General features: G+C 39.5%; 1 protein-coding gene across 2 annotated transcripts in view; it reads right to left on the reverse strand.

Moving 5' to 3' along the window:
- GAB1 (GRB2 associated binding protein 1) overlaps positions 1-23,253 on the reverse strand; it is a 113,865-nt gene that overhangs the window by 27,703 nt on the left and 62,909 nt on the right. For both annotated transcript variants that reach the window (XM_081091011.1, XM_081091010.1), the window contains exon 2: positions 5,201-5,495. In XM_081091011.1, coding sequence (XP_080947137.1) covers positions 5,201-5,495 — 295 coding nt within the window. The remainder of the gene's footprint in view (positions 1-5,200; positions 5,496-23,253) is intronic.

Genomic DNA, 23,253 nt, shown 5'->3' on the forward strand with positions numbered 1-23,253 from the left:
ATTGGTATGTGAGGAGAACCGCAAATAAGAAATTGGTCTGCAACTGTCCCTAGCTTAACGCACAGTTTTATCCTATTTGAAACCCTACTGACATCACAGAAGTTGGGTTGTCCTGATAATGCCTCTAAATATTCAAAAGAATGTACATGTTTTTCTAATCAAATGGCTCAAGAGCTGAAACCCAGGGAAGCAATTCTACTCTTTCTTACTGGTAATGAGAATATTTCAAAGTTGATGCCATAGGTCCGTGGATTTTGTGACACTAACATGCTGTATCTGAGCATGTGGTAATAAAACTGTGGTGTTGGGGGATGAGGACACATTTGTAATACCTTAACTAATAATAATAATAAAAAAAAATTAAAAAAATAAAACTGTGGTGTTGCTCATGTCCCTGTTGGACCAGAGGAGATCCTTTTCTCTGAAGATGGGTGACATTTGCTAATTGAATATGCTATGGGTTTCTATTGCAAAAGTGTTATCTTGATGCTCATAATTAAAGGTAAATAGGTCAAGGTTACTCGGTTTCTATTGATTACTGACTTATCTGGTCTGTTGAAATTTTTTTTTCCTGTAAAGAGAAGCACTTTGAATAGATCTATGTCTACATAACTTAGCAAATAAGAGCCCACAAAGAGTATGCATTATTATTAATGCTAAAATAATCTTCTCACTTCTGAACAGACCATTTTTTTATGAAAGAATATTTTATAAATGTAAATTTCACAAATGGATACAAACAAGAAACAGCAGTAGTTGCAATTTCCAGTGAAGCAACCTGCAGTTTCCTCAGTTTATTTAGTCAAATATTGAAGACCTCTAATCAAAGCCCAATCTATTTAACGTGTTTGAAGTAGAAATTTTTTTTATCTTATTTGTCATGACCATCTCCTTCACAGACTGTGAAAACTTCCTTGGAGACATTGAAACTAAACCTTTAGGAAGTGGTGATAAATGCCTAATTCTTATCCCAGAGGTGTCATGACATCAGAATCACTTGTGGGGTATTTTAGAAATCTAGGTGCCTGGGCTCCATCTCAGGAGACTCAATGAATCAAGATCTCAGGGGCAGTAGTTTGAAAATGTATAATAAAACAAAATAAATTCTCTGGTTGACTTGGTCCCCAGGAAAATGCAAATTAAAACTACTGTGAGAGACCACTACACATTCCCTAGAATGGCTAAAATTAATGACTGACAATACCAAGCGTTGTTAGAATGCAGACTAACTGAAAGTCTCCTACACTGCTGGTAGAAAAGCAATTAATACAATAATTTTGGAAAACTAAAGCTACTAAATCTTCTAACACTAAATGTGTATATATATATCTCCTATGATGTAGCAATTCCACTCATGGGTACGTACCCCAAAAACTAAGTATCATGTCCATCAAAAGACATGTGTAAGAATGTTCACAACAACTTTACTTATATTAACTAAAAGCTATAAACAACCCAAATGTCTATCAACATTCAAATTGGTCAAAAGTTTGTTATACAGCCGCACAGTGCAATGCTACATAGGATGAAGAACTGCTACATGCCACGGGGATGAATCCCACAGACTTAAGATTGGGAAAAACAAGCCAGACTCAAAGGTTTTATTTATATGAACTTCAACTCTAGGCAAAACTAATCTATGGTTATAAATGCAAAACAATGGTTATCCTTGGGCTTCTTTTTTTTTTTTGGGGGGGGGGGTGGTTATTAGGAAGAAGCATGAGAAAACCTTTGGGGACTAGAAATTTCCATTTCTTGATCTGAGTTTGCCAATTACACAGATTTCTATGTATAGATATAGATGCATATATAAAACTATATTGAACTGTACACTTAAGTTCTGTGCTTTTCATAGTAGTAAGTGATACCCAAATACAAAGTGAATAAAAAGAAATTTAAAAGTTTCCTAATTAAGAATCGGGAGAGGAAGCATATGTGTAGTCTTATGTGTTAGTTTAACCTACTTTCATTATTATTATTTTTTTTTACATATTTTCTGTTATTACTTTCAGGTGTACAACACTGTAGTCAGACAATCACTAACCTACTTTCCCAAAAAGAAGAAAATCAAACCGAGAATCACACTATTTTTTTTTTTTAAGCCACTATTATCTGGGCATTTTGGGCAAAGTATCTCAACTGATAAGAGGCAACTTTCTTATGGTGCATCCTAAAATTAGAGCAGGAGCCTTTGCGCCAAGTTAGTTAGCTGCATACAACCCTTAGGCTGTGTTTCCCGGCACTTGTTCAGCATATTTACCAGCTTCCAAGTCGGTGTAGAAACAAAAATAAATCTGCCCATTTCCAAGAAAAACAAAAGAAATTAGTTTCTATCCTCAAATCTACTAAATAAAAGCCACTCATAGGAACCACACACAGTTCAACCAGCTTAGAATTCAAAAACAGATTCAGCATGCCAGCATTCTGAGTATTCAATAATAGCAGTGGTCACCTGGGGCAGCGGAAATAACATGGTAACGATATTTTGAGAGGTTCCTGGAATCAAAACACAGGTCAGAGTTTTCCCCTTTCCTTTTGTTTTCAGGAGAAAATTAGTTATTCTCCTAGGGACTGGGGATAGTTATTTTCTCAGACTACAATATCTAAGCAGAGTCTATTTCTTCCCATGTCTAGCCTGAAACTAGTATAATTAAATATCATTTTGTGTTATCAGTTTTAAGGCATGAGTGGAGGCATCTTCAACTCTCAAGGAGACAGATGTAGGTAAAAACAAAAACACCTACTTAGTGATGGGGGGGGGGTGCATCTATTTGGAAGCAAGAGAATATAAAGCAAGTAGTAATGGCATTGATATTTACCTGATCATATTAAACTGTATGAATGTGAGCATAAAGAATAATAGCAGTTCTTGGAGGTTTATTTTGATACAAATCTTTAAGTGTGTAGATGTTTTTAAAACCTAGGTTTTAGAACCTAGCAAAGTCAGCTACTCCAAAGGAATAAGGAAATTCAGTGGTTGATTTTAAAACCTTATAGCGTGAAATATTTTTGTGGCTCCTTGATACTACACAATGAAGAACTGTTCCTCTTTTACTGATTTCTTCCAAGAAACTCATGTCTTCAACATCATAGAGTCAGACATTTCTTTTGTTGTTGTTGCTAATGCTCACCCGAGGATATTTTTCCATTGATTTTTAGAGAGAGTGGAAGGGAGGAGATACAGAAACAATGTGAGAGAGTCAGATCGATTGGTTGCCTCCCAGGGCCGTGCCCTGACCGGGAATTGAACCAGCAACCTTTAGGTGCACAGGATGATACCCAACCAACTGAGCCACACCAGCCAAGGTGAGCATTAGAAATTCTTATTTGGGGGGGTTCTCAACACTACTTACCCCTAAATGAGCTTCCAAAAGTTAGACACTCATAGTCCTTAACTGAAAAATGTAGCTCCTCTAAGAGGGGCATCTCATTTCTTTTGTTAAATATATTTAGGAGAATTACAAAGAAAACAAAGAGAGATGGAAGAACACCTCCTCAGTCTTTCAGATCAGTCAAATCTATTAAAAAAAATAAGGCAACCAATGGGGATAGAAGTCTGCCTTTATGTCCCCCCAATAAATTCTAAATTGGAAGGCAGCAGGCAAAAAGAACATCGGCAAGAAGATTATACAATGACTTAAATTATTTTAACTAAAAGTCCATCACATGACAAAACTAATGTGGTATCCAAATCCAGTAATTGTCATTACAGAGTGGTTGTTAAGTAACCATTAAATAAAAAGCTATCTCATTTGTGCCTTTAACTTTAACATCCTCCACTGCACTCAAATATAGACTGTATATGCAAACAAGACAGGAAAGGAGTTTAACTCGAGTTAGAACTAATACCCCTGGCCTACTTAAAATGTGAACATATTTAGTAACTTCACAAAAACAACTGAAGCCTTAACTCCCCACATGAAGCCCTGTCTTGAGGCTTTTAATCAGAGCTCTGGTGAAGAGCTCTCGTTCATGAGCCGCCTCCTGTCTAAACGGGATGCCTCCTTCCCTCTCTCTGCACTGCTCCCTTGGGCATTCTGCAATCCTGACCAAGGGGTTTCCCCAACCCCGCTGGGCCAATTCCAGCCCCGGAAGGCCCTTCTCTTGGCCTGCTTACTGGCCAGAGAGGAAACAGCATGCTGACCTAAGCTAATTAGAGATGATTACTGTTTCAATGAAACCCCAAACTTGATGTTGATTGTTAATAGAATTTTTCCACCCCTCAATGAATCTCCAGCACTCCTAAATATAGATATTTGGAAATGCACACTTCTGAACTTGAGTATACATGTGAAGACAATAGGATTAAAGACATTATTCCTGATTCTCGGCTCTGCAAACCTTACATAGGTTCTTAGTGTTTGTTTAACAAGGAAGAGAAGTGGACAGGGGATACGTGGTCAGGACAGCCATATACACGCACCTGGAGAGGAATTCCACTTGTAAAACTCTTCCTGAGGCCTCTTCCGAGGACAAGCACCCCAAACCTCAGCTCCTCATGCAACTCTCCCCTGGCCTTTTGGAGTCAAGGAGAATTCCATTCCTCCTCTTTCTAGCTCCTAAGACTGGAGGGTTCTGCACCCCTCCCTTCACTTACGTAGAAATACTACTTCCTCCAAAAGTCCTGTGTTTTCCTCTGAGCTTTCTTCACTACCTCTTTTCTGAATCTTAAGCCCCCTCTTACCTCTGTGGTAAGTAAACTCATTGTACTTTTTCATCATGTTTTGTGATTAATTATCATTTGCTTTTCATAGTTATTGACACCTGCCGTGGCAACATAGTTTTAAAAATAACTAAAGAATTACATTGAGCCACATGAAAATGCTGCTTTTAACTGGTCAAAAATATCAGCAATGTTATAAGTTCAAAGTAATATTCATATAGGAATGTTATAAGTTCAAAGTAATATTCATACAGGAACTCAAGAAAGGGTCTGAAATAGTATGTCTTCTTGTCACCTTCTTCTTCAGGACAATTATTTAGACACTGCCCCACAATGGTTAAATTTCTCTTTCTAAAACCTATAAAAAGTTGCAGCCCAGTCTGATGAAAGGGTTCAGTTGCTTTTTCCAAACGTTATTACTATTATAAAAAAATCCCAAATATTATATCGTGTAACTGAAATAACAAATAATTTCATAACCGTTCTAAAAATGCAATAATAAAGGAAAGAGGTTGAATAGGAGAATCTTGAACTTACCTTCTTCTGTAGGATTAAACCCACAGATGTCGCAAATACAGCGAACCCACTTATTCATCTCTTCCTCGCTGTCTGCTACCAAGTAGAAAATCCGGTCAATGGTGTTGATATCAAAAATGTAGCTGTTTTCAAACTCTTTTTTGTTAAATGTCAACCCAGCATCAACTTGCTGACATAAATTTAAATCAATAATGCGGATAGGCTTCTTGGCATGATCATTTTTGTAATATTCCAAGACGTCTGGATCTCCAGTCAAACGGCCACTGCGTAACACAAACCATCTCCTCTTCCACGCCTAGAAACAAAACAAAATATACACCTCGTGTTAACTTGAGAAAGTTTTTAAGAAGATGCGCATTTATCAAATCAATTTTACAAAGGCATTGTCTAGAGAAAGTCACATACAATGTTTTCTCTGTTTCCATAGACTTATCTACCACTCCAGTGGAGTTTACTGATGCCCAAATTAACTTAATAATGTGTATCCATACATGTTTATTACTTTCTATTAGGGCTCCTAATAGAATATGAGAAGATATTGATTGATATTAAAAGATATCACACCAATATGTGATATCAAGTCAACAAAACAAGGAAGATTTAGGTATTACTAACTAAAAAAGAAGTGGCTTCAACAAATGATGCTAGAAAAACAGATATCCACATGCAAAATATTGGGCTTAGAGTCTTGTCTTACATCATATAAAAATTAACTCAAAATGGATCAAAGACTTAAATGTAAAAGCTAAAGCTATAAAACATGGCAAAAGCTTCATGACATTAGATTTGGCAATAACTTCTTGGATATGACACTGTGAGCACAGGAAACAGAAGAAAAAATAAGAGTAAACTGATCTACTTCAAAATTTATAAGTTTTACATGTTGAAGGATATGATCAACAGAGTAAAAAGGCAACTCAAAGAACCAGAGAACATATTTTCAAATCATATATCTGATAAGAGATTAATGTCCGGAATACATAAAGAACACCTATAACTCATTAACAATAAAAATAAGCCACCCAATTAAAAAACGGGCAAAGTGTTTCAACAGACTCTCAAAGAAGACACACAATTGGCCAATACATGAAAAGATGTTCAATATCACTATCATTAGAGAAATGCAAATCAAAACCATAAAGAGATACCACTTCATACATATTAGAATAACTACTATCGAAAAAGCAGAAATGTTTTGTATTCCTGGTAGAAATATAAAACAGCCTAACTGCTGTAAAAAACAGTATGGCAGGTCCTCAAAAAATTCCAGTTATAGATCTATAACCAAATGAATTGCAATCAAAGTCTCAAACAGGTATTTGTACACCTATATTCATAGCAGCATTATTCACAACAGTCAAACACTGGAAGCAACCCAAGTGTCTACTGATGAAATAAATACAAATATATATATATATATATATATATATATATATATATATATATATATGAATATTTTTCAGCCTTAAAAGGGAAGAAAATTGTGGCACAAGCTAGATAACATGATAACATGGATGAACCTTGAGATGTTATGGTAAGTGAAATAAATCAGTCACAAAAGGACAAAAATTGTAAGGTTCCACTTATATGAGGTACCTATAGTAACCAAATTCATAAAGACAGAAAGCCAGGGGTTGTGGGGAGAGGAGGAGGAAGAGTTAGTGCTTAATGGGTAGAGTTTCAGTTTGGGATGATGAAGACGTTCTGAAGATGGATGGTAGCAATGGCTGCACATCAATGTGAATGTACTTAATGCACTTAAAAATGGTTAAAATTGTAAATTTTGCTATGTATATCTTACAATTTTTTTAAAGCAGCAATTTTTTATGTGTTAACATCATGCCATAAAGAGTACACACAAAGGTGCTTCTTCAAAACACTTCATATTTTAGGCGATAGGTCTCTCTCTGTCTGTGTGTGTCTGTGTGTGTGTGTGGGGGGGGGGGGCTCAGGTAAGAAGTAGGGAGGATAAAAATGGGTGTAGAAATGTTTCTGGCCCTGACCGGTGTGGCTTAGTGGATAGAGCGTCGGCCTGTGGACCAAAGGGTCCCAGGTTCGATTCCGGTCAAGGGCATGTACCTCGGTTGCGGGCGCATCCCCAGTGGGGAGTGTGCAGGAGGCAGCTGATGGATGTTTCTCTCTCATCCATGTTTCTAGCTCTCTGTCCCTCTTTCTTCCTCTCTGTAAAAAATCAATAAAATATATTAAAAAAAAAAAGAAATGTTTCTGGTTTTTTACCTGGAAAGTAAGCAAATAAAGTAAACAAATAAGTGGACTGTGTCTTCCCTTTGGCTAGGCTGCTGTTCAGACTACATGGATAAGAGCTGTATTTTTCATATCCTCGCCTGAGGATATATTTTAAAATTGATTTTAGAAAGAGAGGAGAGAGAGAGAGAGAGAGAGAGAGAGAGAGAGAGAGAGATATGAGAGCGAAACATTGATCAGTTGCCTCCTGCACGCACCCTGACTGGGGATGGAACCCACAATGCAGGCATGTGCCCCAACCAGGAATCCAACCTGGGAATCCAACCTGCAACCTTGGAAAAAGACAAAAAGAGAAAAGAAGGGAATGTGTCCTTTTGCTATGGCTTATGTGTCACTCTTTTGTCTTCTGGTTAACTGTCGCTTCCCATTCATTTCATTGCCTATCTGTTGAAAAGATATCCTTAAAATATATAAGGCCCCTGGAAACGAAAACAAACTGCCAAGAAATGAGTAGCAATGAATCGAGGTGCACCAGACAGATTGGGCTAGTGATTACAGACGCCTGAGTAGACATTATATAAGAGAGGAACTCTTTACAGCAGGAAATTACAGCATTAAAACACAGAATTTAGCCAAGAAGCACCTGCCACTTATTTATTTATTTTTAACATGGTCCAAATGGGAATGTTTGTCTCGGTCACAAAATGAGTCACTCTCATTGAATCTGGCACAGATTAAACTGGGAAACAAAAGCAATTACATAAACTACACACTTTAATAAGGCAGATACAAAGGTTCTCTGGATTACGGTACAAAGCACAATTTAGCCACAGAATAAAGCTGGATGCTGGATGAGAGGACTGACATCAGCACCCTTGCTAATCACAGCACAAAAGCTTCTCTATGTTTTGTCAGAGCACAAAATGGGTCCACATAAATCGGTCTTTGTTATCCGAAAATATCTGGGATTCTTACAGTTTGCCCTATTTTTATCCTTGCTGCCTTGGTAGCCCCAGAGGAAACTGTACATTGCCTCACCAGGGCTGCAGAGCAGTAACGGACAAAAGGGGACACGTTTTCTAGAAACTTTCAAAATCAAGCCCTCAGTGCAATTTTCCACAAAATTCATGTGGAAAAAAAAAAATCTTTGTAACTACTGGACTCCCATTACTTATGTGTCACTCTTGAGAGGAACTGTGCAAAAATGTTTGCGGTCATTTTCTATATGTAATAGTCACTGCGATTTTAAGTAAGCCCTCATCAGCTAGAGTGCATTTTAAAAGCACCATACTCTGACACCAGTGCCTCATCTCAGGACTTCAGGATTGACGTTGGCTACGGCATTAACATCAAAAGAGAAGAGCACGCATAGTCCACGGATCCCAGTGAAAATATACCTAGATCAGGCTGCCACACTAAATAAATATCTATAATGTTTGGAGTATATGCACTGCAACTTACACATTCCCTAAGCTCAGCGGGTACTAGTGTCTGTAGGGTAAAACCTAGCTCTTGGGCAGGTCACAGGGGCCCTAAGTCTTCCCTACCTCTTCCAACCTCACTTCTTGCCTCTCTGTCTTCCACCCACATGGGAAAGGCCTGCAGTTCCCCTAACACTCAGCTTCTTTTTTGCCTCTGGCCCTGACACCTGCTCCCCCTCGGCACATAATCCAGCCCCTGGATTCAGCTCAACCTCCTCGGGGCACCGTTCCTGGGCGGACCCCTCCAAGCTCTCCTTCATTTCTGCCTTGTTCCTAGTTTACGGAGTTTGACACCCCTAAAAAGAGGACTGGATCCGTGTCTCTTCACCTTTCATCTTCCTTTTCCCCCTTGCCTAGCCCCCAGTAGCTACTCAGTCTGCTGAGCACGCCAACCAAAGAGGCGAGGGTAGAGCTCTCACACTAGCCAGGCTTTGTGGGGTACTGACACGCTGCCACCAGCCCAGCCGGTTTGCAACTGAGCTGACAAGAATTGTCAGGCAAGGCAGAGGGGTACAAACCATAAGTTAATAATAATAATAAAAAACCTCTACAGATATGAAGGCTATTTTTAAACTTCATTAAAAAACATTTCTTTTAAATACTTTCTGCATTGCCCTAACCGGTTGGGCTCAGTGAATAGAGCGTCAGCCTGTGGACTCAAAGGTCCCAGGTTCAATTCCGGTCGAGGGCATGTACCTTGGTTGCGGGCACATCCCGAGTGGGGAGTGTGCAGGAGGCAGCTGATCGATGTTTCTCTCATCGATGTTTCTGGCTCTCTATCCCTCTCCCTTCCTCTCTGTGAAAAACCAATAAAATATATTAAAATAAAGAAATACATACATACATACATACTTTCTGCATTTAAGCAAATTGTATATATTAAATTTGAAAATAGACCTGTCACACTGAATCGAGGTCTTAAGATAGGTTTATCACACACCCTATAGAGAATAGATATGTACATACATATCGACAAGGAAGTACAGATGGAGTCCTATCCTCCCTACCCAGAGGTTCCCTAATGGTAAAAACAAACAAACAAACAAACAAACAAACAAACAAATAAATTCAATCTGCATTAGTCTCAAGCCATTATCTGCAATAATATTAACATATTCACAAAATGTGCCTAGCTTGCCTAAATGGCAAATGGGCTCAGTCATAAAGAAAACTTGTAACAGCTACATACTTGTTTTCTGAGTTCTCTGTGGCATAACTGATAGAGAACATGCCTGGTGTATCGCTAGCCAAGGCCCCTTAATATCTTCCCTGTACCTTTACTGTTAGAGCTAATTACTGAGAAAATAGCGAGTATATGGGTGGGCAAAAGAGAAGAGATCAGGGTGGTCCAGTGATTCCCAACCCTAACTGAACATAACAAATATCTAGAGAACTTGGAAAAAAAAAAATTGATGCCCGGGGCCTTACCTGGGGGCTTAAGCCCTGACCCCAGGCATAGGTAGTTTTAAATGCTGAACAGGTAATTCTAATGTGCCACCAAGACTGAGAACCACCATCCAATCAATAGACAGAATTAGATTGCTCCTTAAAATAGAATTTTAAAAAATAGATCAGAGGTCCTTTTCAGCACATATCTAATTCCTTATCTTCTCTTGCCTTCAGCTCTTCCCAATGTGGTTTATATCCCCCTCCCTGTTTTTGTCCACAATATTTATCCCATTAGCGAATGTTTAAACTCCTTTCTACTATTGGAAACCTCATCCAGTCTTCAATATTCTGTCCAAACCTTCTCTTTTCCTTGCCACACCTTCCCTCTGGGCTCCTGGCAACCCACCAGCTACTGCCCTGAAATGCCTCTTGCATTGCTACGGAACAGTTTGGAGCCATCTGTTATTTTTACTAAATACATTTACCAAAGTTCCAAACGCTTGTGAATTATTTTCCCAACTAGACTTCAAGTTCCTTGAAAGTCGAGACCGTTCCTTACATTTTTTTTTGTATCTGTGACAGCGCTTCACACAGTGTGAAGCCCTCAAAGCCTGGGTGGAATGCTTTTAAAGTTTTCTGTTCATCCGAATGGCCATGGAAAGCCAGTGATCTTACATGAAAGGATCTCCGGGAAAAGAAAATGAAGTCTAGAGTTGTTATTAGGATAAAGTTCAAACTCCTTTCACAGGATGGCATACAAGGTTCTCAGAACCATACTTACCTGCCTCACGTCTCCATCTCTCACCTCCACTGCAGCAAACACCCACATGGTTTCTTCCTTTCTCCATGGCTTTATATTTTGTTGTTTTATTTTGAATCTAACCCATCCTCTCTCTCATCCAATGAGCTCCTACTCACTCTTTAAGACCTAGCCCAAGGACTCGTCTTTGAAGCATCCCCCCCTTAATTGCCCCCCTCCAAGTTAAGGCACCTACCTGCTGCTACTCCTCTGAGCTCTCAGCACACAGGTTCCCGGTAGCTTGTTAGCAATCTATTCCCTTACGCACTTCAGAAAGAACTCTGATGACTACTACACGTAGGTCTTCAGTTGCCAAACCCTATATAGTAGAGTTTGAGCTGATAATCTGAAGGAGAACAGCATTTTCTACATTCTTGAGCCAACAGCCCTTCCATTATGAAACATCAGCACTGTAATCTTAATAACCCTACATTATCCCAGAGAACTGGGGGGAAAAGGACAGTGGGACTTTCTTATTTTCAAATCTCTTCAATGGTATTTCACAACTGATATTTCAGGAAAGAAGATCATTACTGTGAATTCTTTGGTAGAATTCAAAATGTATGTGTCATCTCAGAAATTTGAAGAATGTTAGGGTTGAAGATATTATGTTTCTTTATACTTGTTTTCTGAGTTCTCTCTGGTGTCACTGATGGAGCTCATGCCTGGTGTAAAACTTGCCAAGGCCCCTTAATCTCTCCCCTATATCTTTACTGGAAGAGCTAATCACTAAAGAAATAGCCAGTATTTGTGTGGGCAAAGAGAGGTCAGGGTGGTCCAGTGATTTTCAACCCTAACTGTATATCTGGAGAACTTTTTAAGACAAGATGCCAAGGGACTCACCTGAGATCCACTATAAGCCTAGTCCGGGGGTTTAGCCTTGGCCCAGGCATAGGTAGTTTTAAATGCTCCATAGGTAATTCTAAGGTGTCACCAAGACTGAGAACAACTATCCAATCAATAGACAAAATTAGACTGCTAGATGAAAATGCTATTTTTTAAAAAAATATATTTTATTGATTTTTCACAGAGAGGAAGGGAGAGAGATAGAGAGCTAGAAACATCGATGAGAGAGAAACATCCATCAGCTGCCTCCTGCACACCTCCCACTGGGGATGTGCCTGCAACCAAGGTACATGCCCTTGACCGGAATCGAACCTGGGACCCTTCAGTCCGCAGGTCAACACTCTATCCACTGAGCCAAACCAGTCAGGGTGAAAAATGCTAATTTTTAGTAAGATAGATTTTAATGTAAATTCCATCAGCAGGGTAAGCTTAAATTTAAATAAAGTATGAGACATCTATATAATAATAACAAATTGATACAAAACCTTTAAAAACCAAGACTATATATATGACAAATGCCCACAAGCTAATTATTGAATAAGAAAAAAAGCATGTTGTGGAATTGTGCGTGTATAATTTCCTCTGTCTGAGTGATTGTGTTTTTGTATACACACAACAAACACAAACTATGCTTAGAGGACACGTTTGGAAGGAGACATACCAGGAATGTTAACTGTGGTAATTCCAGGAACAGGAATGGTAGGTCAGATGTTTCATATTTTTATTATATATACATATATATACATTTTATAGTCTGAGTTTTCAAGAACTTCCATTTATTACTCTTGTTGTTTTTTGTTGTTTTTTTTTAAATCACATGTTTAAAAGCTTACTAATATACCTAGACTTGGTGGATGTGGCTCAGGGGTTAGAGCATTGGCCCTGCACCAAGGGGAAAGGATTTGGTTCCATTCCCAGTGAAGCTCAGGTACATAGGTTGCAGGTTTAATCCCAGCCCAGGTCGGATTTTGGAGTGCATGTGGGAGGCAACCAATCGCTGTGCCGCTCACGCTCACACTGACCCCCCCCCGCCCCTCTCCCTTTCCTTCCCTCCCTTCCACTCTCTAAAAATCAATGGGAAAAAATCCTCCAGTGAGGATTCACAAAAACAAAAGCGCATGCCTAGAAATGCTCTAAAAAAGAAAGTGTTTTTTTTTTTTTAAATCTAGAAATGATGTACACAAAACAAAAACGTTCATATACATATGGAAATGCACCCTCTCTTCTTACTCTGCAACTAATGAATGAATTTAACCTTTCTTTTAAATATAGAATTCCAGGATACATCTGGAAGGAGTCTCAGTCAGGAAATAGCTTAGACAAATAAAGTAGAACGACTTTGTTTTTAAAGACTTGAAATTTTGAGGGTTAAAAAAAAAAAAGGAAAGTTGGGAACACTTAAAATAGAGGAACAAATTTCTCCTCTTCTTCCCATAAAGTCTGGTGGTTATACTATACGTACTATTTTAATTTTCTTTACAAAGCATGTCAGTAAATGGTAACATACGTAGCTATTTAAATATCTAAAATAAGCACTCTGTGAATTACCTATTAAAAATATTAAATTTCCATAATAATACTATCAGGGTAAATACTATAAAGAAAAACAAATTAACCATGCAGCAGGGACAAAAGAAAACCATTTGCTTTCAAACACTTGAGTTGTTTTCCAGGAAGCACCATCTTTTCTCATAGAGCAAAATAAGGAAAAAACAGGCTCGGTGGAAGTTTCCACTCCACCGGCTCTATCATTATGATCATCTGTTCCAAACACACACACAAGCCTAAAATTTCCTGTTTTCAAACGATTGTCACCATTTTCTAGCCTAGTGTTATCTGTGCTAACTTTAGCTTAGTAATATAAACAAAAGAATACACCAAAAATAATGCAGAACAATGCCTAGATGGAAGCTAACAACTGATTCACAGACCTTTTCAATAGGAGTTTACATACATGGCCCGGACAAAAACAAACTAGCTGCACCTGAAACGATTTCATTAACAGCAAACCTAACCAAAACATCCAATTCAACAGAAATGTCATCGCAGCTGGGGGAAAACATGTGGGAATTTTAAATGATGATTTAATAGTGCATATAATTTACTTGTTGAAATCATTGCTAAACTGATGCCCACCCCAAAGCTCCGTCCGCCTAAGTCCTGCAGAAACCAAACAAAAAAGTAATGACAAACACTCCTTAGCATGTAGTATACACAGAGTACATAGTTCTTACACCTTTTCTGGGTCATAGAACTGCTTTGAAAATCTGATAAAAGCAATGAAACTTTTTCTTGGAAAAAAGGCACGGTTTTGAAATTGTACGCAGTTTCAGGGGATCACAGGACTCCTACGGCACACGGTAAGAACAGTTGAAACAGACTATACTTAATACTTCTTTCTGCAAAGAACAGTGTGGTTTGAGACCTTGGACCCCCAACCAGGGAAATGTAGTTACTAAAAGTCCATAGGAAAGTAGGTCGCTCTCAATAGAGCATTATGGGGCACGTATACGTTTACTTGTAAATACTAGTTCCTATCTCATCAGAATTACCGACTGCCAGGGCTATGGAGACACTCTCTTAATTCCAGGGTTTTAAGTGCGTTCACCCTGCCCAGGACGAGGCTGCAGGGAGGCAGGAGCCCAGCTTGCACTGTCCTGTGTGACTGGGAACGGAGACCTACGGGTGATGCACAGCTGAGGCTGTACTGGGAAGAAAGACCACCTGCCTTGTGTTTCATCTGATATCACCCTATCCTTCCTACCACGTGCAGTTAAGAGTCAGTGAGCTCACATCAGGGTGTGGCCAGAGGAAAATGGAGTCAGGGGGTCCACTCTATCTTTTGGAATCGGAGCCAGCTTGCCTCTGGCCTAGAGAAAAGGAGAGTTAGAGTCACATGCAACCTGGCCAGTTAAGAGATTGGGAGCCACTGCTAGTGATAGACAAGTATGAGCCTGGCCCTATCTTCTGTATATCTCCCTAAGAACCTGTGGAAGCAGAGGTAGAATAAATGTCCAGGCAGACTCCCACCCATCTAGAGGGAAACAGTACAGGTACAATAAAGGGCTGTGAGCATTACTGAGAGCATTCTTATGCAGGCCCAGGGTCATTGAGCCATTAATTCCTCTTCTAGGAATCCCACCTAAGGAAATAATGTAAAATGCAGCTAAACATGTAGGCTTCAACATACTCAGCTCAGTGTTTATACTACAGTAAATATGGACACAATCTAAACATTCACAGTAGGTAGGCAGTGCAACCATCCCAGTTTTCCCAGTGTCCTGATTTTAGCACTGAGAGTTCCCCATCATGAGAAACCCCTTAGCCCTGGGCAAACCAGGATTGAATAAATAAATTATGATACATCTCCACAAGGGAGTCTTACTTACAGTCATTAAAACTACACTTTTTTTTTTTTTTAAATCCTCACCCAAGGATATTTTTCCATTGGTTTTTAGAGAGAGTGGAAGAGAGAGGGAAAGACAGAAATATCACTGTGACAGAAACACATTGATTGGTTGCCTCCTGCAAGACGGGGAGGAGCCTGCAACTGAGGTATGTTCCCTTGATCAGAATCAAACCTGGGACCCTTCAGTCTGCAGGCCGACACTATCCACTGAGCCAAACCGGCTAGGGCAAAAAACACACATTTGAATGGTATTTAAAAAATATCCCTCTTTCCCGTAGGTCTCCATGGTTTGCAAAATTTCCAAAATACTGAGATCTTGGTAATGAACTAATCTTCCATTTGGAGTTAAATGGAATCTGGTGTGGAGGAATACTGGCTATATACCTTATTTTCTATCTTTTCTGGCTCTCCTGTCCGCTGTGCCAGATAGCGCTGACTGCTCAGGTATCCACAGCACCTTGTGCACACCTCCATCCAGGCATTCCCCTCCTGTATGTCAGTCAATCCTTCATATAGTTGCTTTCCTCCCCGAGATACCCTGTCTTATTCCATTTTTGGTGCTGAGTATAGTGTAGAGCCTGCAAAAGGACTTGGCTGCTTAAAAGGCATGTGTGTTATTTGAATAAATGAACAACTTAATGACTCCTGGTGACCCTGATGATGTGGTCTCTGTTCTTCACTAACTTAGTATTTAATACTATAAATGGATGAGACACCAAACCAACAGTGGAGCTTCTTACTGCTGTAAGAATTCAGCCATAAACCCTGCCAAATCTCCAACTCCACAAGGCTCCGTCAACAAAAAGTGAAACTTAAGGATCAAGTCAATATGATATCATGCCGATCTATATATATATAAAAGCCTAAGCGACCATCCAGCCGGTAGCTATGATGTGCAATGACCACCTGGGGGCAGACGCTCAACACACAGGCATGGAAAGATGAATCTCAGAGGGAAGTGGGGAGGGCGGGAAGAGATTAACCAAATATCTTATATGCATGCTAGAGGCCTGGTGCATGAATTCGTGCACTGGTGGGGTCCCTCAGCCTGGCCTGCAGGGATCGGGCCTCTAGTATGCTAATATTAGGAACCTACAACTTCAGACAGTACCTATAGTACTATGAGAATGTCTACATATTTTAGTTATATAACATTATGTGAGCATATTTATTTATATATACATAGTGATATATTCTCTGTATGTCTATGTAGATTCTGAGACAGAAAGATATTCCACATTGTTTTGTGTGTGTGTATGTGTAAGGCCACTCCAGTCTCTGAGGGTAGAACGTAATACCATTGGAGAGAATAAGGGCAAATGCCATGTGTTATGAACTATGGTATCAGCGTAAATGTTTAACTAAAGAACAAGGTGTGAGAAGTTTACTTAAACATTGTTGTTTTAAGTGATAGGAAACCGATATCATATCTCAAATTAAAGTCACACAATTTTCTAGCACAGATGCAAATTCCAATTCTAACTGCAGTTTGAAAGCAGTACTGTCCAACAGAACATTCTTGATGATGAAAGTGGCTGTGCTGATCATCACAGTAACCACTAGCCACATGTGGCTATAGAGAACTTGAAAAGTGGCTGGAATCAATTGTCCAATTTAATTTAATTTTGTCATGTGTGGCTAGAGCTATCATCTGAACAGTATAGTTTTAAAGGCCACTTATTTGAATTGAGGGAAAAGCAATACTAATCCCTGAAGAACTGTAGTTCTAAATGACAATAAAACAAAATAAAATTAATGTTTAAATTCTGTAGTGCTACTATAAGCTGATGTGTCTGAGATGCTAACAATTACATGAACCTATTTCCTGATTTACTATGTTCCACAAACTTACTTTGCCCCAAAAAAACATGTCACATGGGTTGTTGTTGTTATTATTATTTTTTGGGGGGGGAAAAAAATGCTTGCTTAAATAGAGATTTAAAAAACACACACATAACACTAATAACAATCTGGATTTTTTAAAATAAAAATTTATCGCCCTGACTGGTTTGGCTCAGTGGATAGAGCATCGTCCTGCGGACTGAAAGGTCCCAGGTTCGATTCCAGTCAAGGGCATGTACCTTGGTGGTGGGCACATCCCCAGTGGGAGCTGTGCAGCAGGCAGCTGATTGATGTTTCTAACTTTCTATCCTTCTCCCTTCCTCTCTGTAAAAAAAATCAATAAAATATATTTTTTAAAAAATTTATCTTTCATAAAACCTACAAATTTCTAAACTCTATTTGTTGTTCAGTTATCTAATCCAAAAGAATTCTAGGGTAGAAATAGTGTTTTAAGTTTCTGGCAAAACATATAAAGACATTCTCATCTTATCCTCTAAGTTTCTTATTGAGCAGTCACAATTTACAATAAATTAAAACAACGATACATGGAAATCTGGGTCACATTTCAAAAACAACACTTACACATTAGGAACTAAAGGAAAAGCACCGAAGTGCTACAAAAAGAAATTTCAAATTTCCATAAGTACATTTCCATAATTACATAATTATATGCAATAAGCCAAAATAATGCCTAAGTACAGTAATTTTCTTCTCAACATAAAACTCAGTGTAAAGCTTCTAGAACAAAAGATATGTGGCAATAAAAGGTTTCCTTTAAAACAAAACAAAACAAAACAAAACATACTTCCAATGAGATAAATTTTGCATTCTAAAGTCACTGACTACAGAACACATTAAGTTCAAGATGCAAGGAAGAAGAACCTCATCCAAAGAGAAGAACTGAGTACAAAGCTGAACCTGATACAAAAATTACTCCGCCGATATGACATCAAGAAGATCTCTGATGCGAAAAGGGAAGCCTTAGCTCAAGTACTGCTGCTAATGACCTCCCGACCCCTCCATGAAAAACATGATTCTTTGGGGGGGGGGGGGGAATGCTTTTTCATCCATGTAATATACAGATAATAATCTCATCCTCCAAGAAAAGCTGTTGTCCATTTACCCCTTTTTGTTCTCAGCACATGGAGTGCTATCTTGCCCATTCTATGGTGTGTCTGCCCTAACCTGAGGCCAACTTTCCACCTCCCTCTATGGCACCCAAGCCTCATAATCTTTGACCCACAGGAAGCAGATACAGTGGACTAAAGATAACAGCGACTGTAAGGACTTGTGTATGCATAATTTAATGCTTGGGGACTAGGAGATTAGGGTTGTGGGGATGGGGAGAGAAAATGACTATTTCTGCCAGAGGAATAACAGTGCCATTTGGCAGAAACCAACTCATCTTGAACTCCAAAAAACACTGTTATCCAAGTCATACCATCCATAAAGGCTAAAAGGACTATGTACAGGATATGGGATAACAGATATGTAGATACACCACATGCAGTTGACACTGATCACTTACACACTTATCTGCATTACTCAGGCTAGAAACCCTGTGAGACAATCAGTCATTCAGGGTGCTGGCCTCTGAGGTAACAGACAACTGACTGTGTCTGACTTGCCAACTTGGACATTCACTAAAGTCTGTGAAAGCTAAAAATAACCACACAAACATGTTTACGGCACTTTAAAAATACAGGATCCACACTGTCTTCTAAATATAAACCGTGAGTTCGGAGGACAGGGATTGGCTTTGGGTTTTTCAGAAGCGTCATCAGGACATCCCACACCTGACCTCAGAAATCCACATTTCAGTGTTTTACTTTAAATACACAGTTGGTGGTATTTAACTACAGTGAGGAAGGGGTGGATTTGGAATGGGGAAGGCGAGCAGGAAAGGAACAGATGGTACCCTTCCCCCATTTAATAAGAGGGCTTCCAGAATACCGCAAACCCCTAACTCTTTGTGGTGGGACCAGACCTTCCTCAAAGTCTGAAAGGGGATATCCTGTCTGTGTTTTCCACTCCACACATCCACTTCCCAGTGTAGCTGTCCCTTTCCCTTTCCTCACTCTCAAACCTGTAGACACTGCTACAACAGATAACTGCAGACAGGAAGTCAAGTGGGACATGTACATAGATGTAACTTCCCCACATCCCAACTGCTACATGAGTGTATGCATTTTGAAAACAATAATTTGTTATCCTGTTCCTGCAGAGTGAGATAAATCTAAATCAAACAAGGGAAAACTTTTCAACTAAAAACTATAATGCTCATATCAATTGGAACTCTTGGGGCACTTGTACTAAGACCATTAGGAGTTCAAGTGAGTATTTTATCAGCATTAAAAAAAATGTCTATGTTGTCTCTTGTAAGTATGTACAATTATTATTATGTTTTTAAGTTTTCTTGATTTTCAGAGAGAGGAAAGGAGAGAGAGAGAAAAACATCAGTTGCCTCTCCCATGCACCCTGCAACTTGGGTGTGTGCCCTGACTGGGAATCAAACCCACAACCTTACGGTGCATGGGATGATGCTCTAACCAACGGAGCCACTTCAGTCAGGGGAAATTGACTTTTGGATAGGACTGGTTTAAATTTTACCCTCTGCCTTTAATTCTAAATCTTGAACATGCAGCAGCTGTTAAAAACATAACAGAAAGGCCCTGGCCAGTTTGGCTCAGTGGATGGAGTGGCAGCCTGTGGACTGAAGGGTTCTGGGTCAAGGGAACATGCCGGAGTTGCGGGCTCGATCCCCACTGGGGGGTGTGCAGGAGGCAGCCGATTGGTGAGTCTCTCTCATCACTGATGTTTCTGTCTCTCTCTCCCTTCCTTTCTGAAATCAACAAAAATCTATAATAATAAAAGCATAATATGCAAATCGACTGAACAGCCGAACAACGGAATGACTGCCAGGACGTCTTTCTGGACAACCTTCCGGACAAAGCCGGGGCTGTGAGGGACGAGGCAACCAGGGCTGCAAAGGCCTATTCTTGCACGAATTTCATGCATAGGGTCTCTAGTAACTAACTAACTAACTAAACAAACAAACAAACATAACAGAAAGAAACCTGCACCAACAGATTTACCCCTATAGTTGTATGTCATAAACATCAAAAGTCTGTGCCTCTTAATTTATAGTATTGTGATAAAATCTGTATTTCTGGAGGTTATTCAATATATGCAAGTGAAGTATTCTCCAGAATAAAATCATGTACGTCTTATGGGCATTTTCTTAACAAATTTATTTTTTAATAAACTACTAAGAGCAAATTCAACTGAAAAATCATGGAAAAATTGTATATAATCCCACTACCATAAAGAATAGTTTTTAATATCTTCATCTAATTTTTATTCATACACATACATACTTTTAAATGTATCTTTGGTTTCACGAGCCACACTTCTAACTTTCTGAGATTTAAAATTCTCAGATTTAAAATTTTAATTCATTAATATTTCACAGTGTGACTTTTTCTAAGTATTGTTTATCAGCTAAAATTACACAAATAAAGATGAAGACCTCACTTTTATGTTTTCTGAAACACAATTAAGAAGGTACATTTGGCCCTGGCTGGTTTGGCTCAGTGGATGGATGGAGTGTTGGCCTGCGGACTGAAGGGTCCCAGGCTCGAGTCCAGCCAGGGGCATGTACCTTGGTTGTGGGCACATCCCCAGTGGGAGGTGTGCAGGAGGCAGCTGATCGATGTTTCTCTCTCATCAATGTTTCTAACTCTCTATCCCTCTCCCTTCCTCTCTGTAAAAAACCAATATATTTTTTTTAAAAAAGAAGGTACATTTGATGATTGTAAAAACACAAGACATTTATTCACCATGGAATTTCTTACATAGCACAGTATCCCAGATATATTCTAGCAATTAAGATATTTAATTAACTCAAAGACTGTCCTGTGTATGCAGCTGATGCTCTAAGCAAAAAATGACTGAAGCAAGTACAGCAGTCTCCACCTTGTCCGTGGTCTTATTTGCCATGGTTTCAGTTACCCATAGTCAATCATGGTCTGAAAAATATTACATGGAAAGTTCCAGAAATAAAAAATTCATACATTTTAAATTGCATGCTTTTCTGAGTAGTGTGATGAAATCTTGAACCATCCTACTCTGTCCTGCCTAGGATGTGAGTCATCCCTTTGTCCAGAGTCTCCATGCTGTATCTGTCTCCTCCCATTAGTCACTTAGTAACTGTCTTGGTCATCAGATGGTATCACAATGCCTATACTCAAATAACCCTATCTTACTTAATAATGTCCCCTAAACACAAAAGAGATGCTAGCAATTCTGATATGCCAGAGATAAGCCATGAAGTACTTCCTTTAAGTGAAAAGATATGTATGTATATAAAAAAGGATGGAACATATCCCCTGAAGATAAGGGGAACTACTGTGTATATAATCCTCTCAACAGAAATACTTGTTTAGCAATAACTGTAATCTAACACTATATAAAATAATTTATTAAATCTATAAAGAATTTATTCCAGAAAAAAAAATCATTTGATATTCCAACTTATGTTAGGCATTGTAACCTGAAGACATTCTTAGAATAAATATCTCTACTTTTTGGCCACTTAAGTATTTATGCCTTCAAAATTAAAATATTAGGCAATCTATTGATAGATTATCTACAATGAACACATGATGGTTTGTTCCAAAAATAAAGAGAAAGTTGAAGAGAAACAAAATAACTCAAGTTAAAATTTGACTACGCTTTTAAAAAGAAATAAAAACAAAAGCACCACTTCATTGAATAACTGACCATGAAAAGGCAAAGCAATGAGATATTCATTTAAAGAATAAGATTATATAATCCAAGGCTGACTGAGATAAATGACTTTTTGGTAACTAGATCCAATTCTTGGTGGAGCACAAAGACAATAAAAATCACATCTTTAGAGACTTCTGGACAAGATGGAAGAGTAAGGAAACACTGTACTCGCCTCCTTTGAGAACCACCTGATAACTAAGGATATAAAGAAGAAGCCACATAGAGACTAGTAGGAGAGGTGGAGCTGGAAATAGGCTGGTTCCACACACATGTGTGGTGGTAAAGAATCAGAAGGGATGTCTTGGCTGCAGAGAAGTAAGAGATCCCAGCTGAGAAGCCAGCGATCCCAGCTCCACACTGGGCTCCCCAGGCATCCCTCTTAAAGGGCCCATGTATTGCTGACAGATTCACTTGCTCTGAGCTCCAGCACTGAGCAACTGCTCCTAAGACCAGGGACATACGGGGAAGAACTGAACTGTCTGGCTTCAGGTGGTGGGCACCACATCTGAGTCTCCATCAAACTTGCCCCACCTTGGTGATTCCCTGAGAACTAGTCCCACCCAACTTGTGCACAGGCCCTAACCTCTTTCAGCAGCTATTACTCACAAGTGGCTGACCATGGCGTACCCTGTGGTCTTCCCTAAGATCTCTGAACAAGCAGCAGCTGGCCTCAGGGTGCCCTGTAGTTCTTGCAAAGCAGCTCCAAGCCCAGCATTAGTAGCAGCCAACCTTGGTTTGTAGTATAGCCACTCCCAGGCACATTGAAGCCCAGCATAGGCAGCTACCCACCACAGATTCATTGTAGCTCCTACTAGGTGGTCTGGGTAGGGCACAGACAGTGGCTGCCCTGGGCCTGCAAAAGAGTCCCTCCAAGAAGAGGCCCCAGAATCAACACACCTGGTGACCGGTTTCAGACCATATCAGAGCACCACCCAATGAGTTTCACCAAAGGGCGGAGTAAGCAGACAAGAGACCTGCTACAGTGAATCCCAATCTGTGGGGTCAGCCCACACACAACTCATCCGTTGTAGTCATGACCAATCCTCAAAGCCAGCCAGCCTGAGAGTTAATTCCACTCACAGACATGCCAACAGCAATCAAGGCTCAACTATGACTATAGGGCACAAACAACACACGACCGTGGAGTGCTGGCTCAGGTGGCCAGGAGACTGCACTATTAGGTCCCACAGGACAGCTACAATATATGGTAAGGCCACCCTGCCAAGTCTGGGAGATGTAGCAGATCTATCTAATAGATAGAAACAAATACAGAGAGGCTGCCAAAATTAGG

This window comes from Myotis nattereri (assembly GCF_964212035.1).
Source record: "Myotis nattereri genome assembly, chromosome: 5".
NCBI lineage: Eukaryota > Metazoa > Chordata > Mammalia > Chiroptera > Vespertilionidae > Myotis > Myotis nattereri.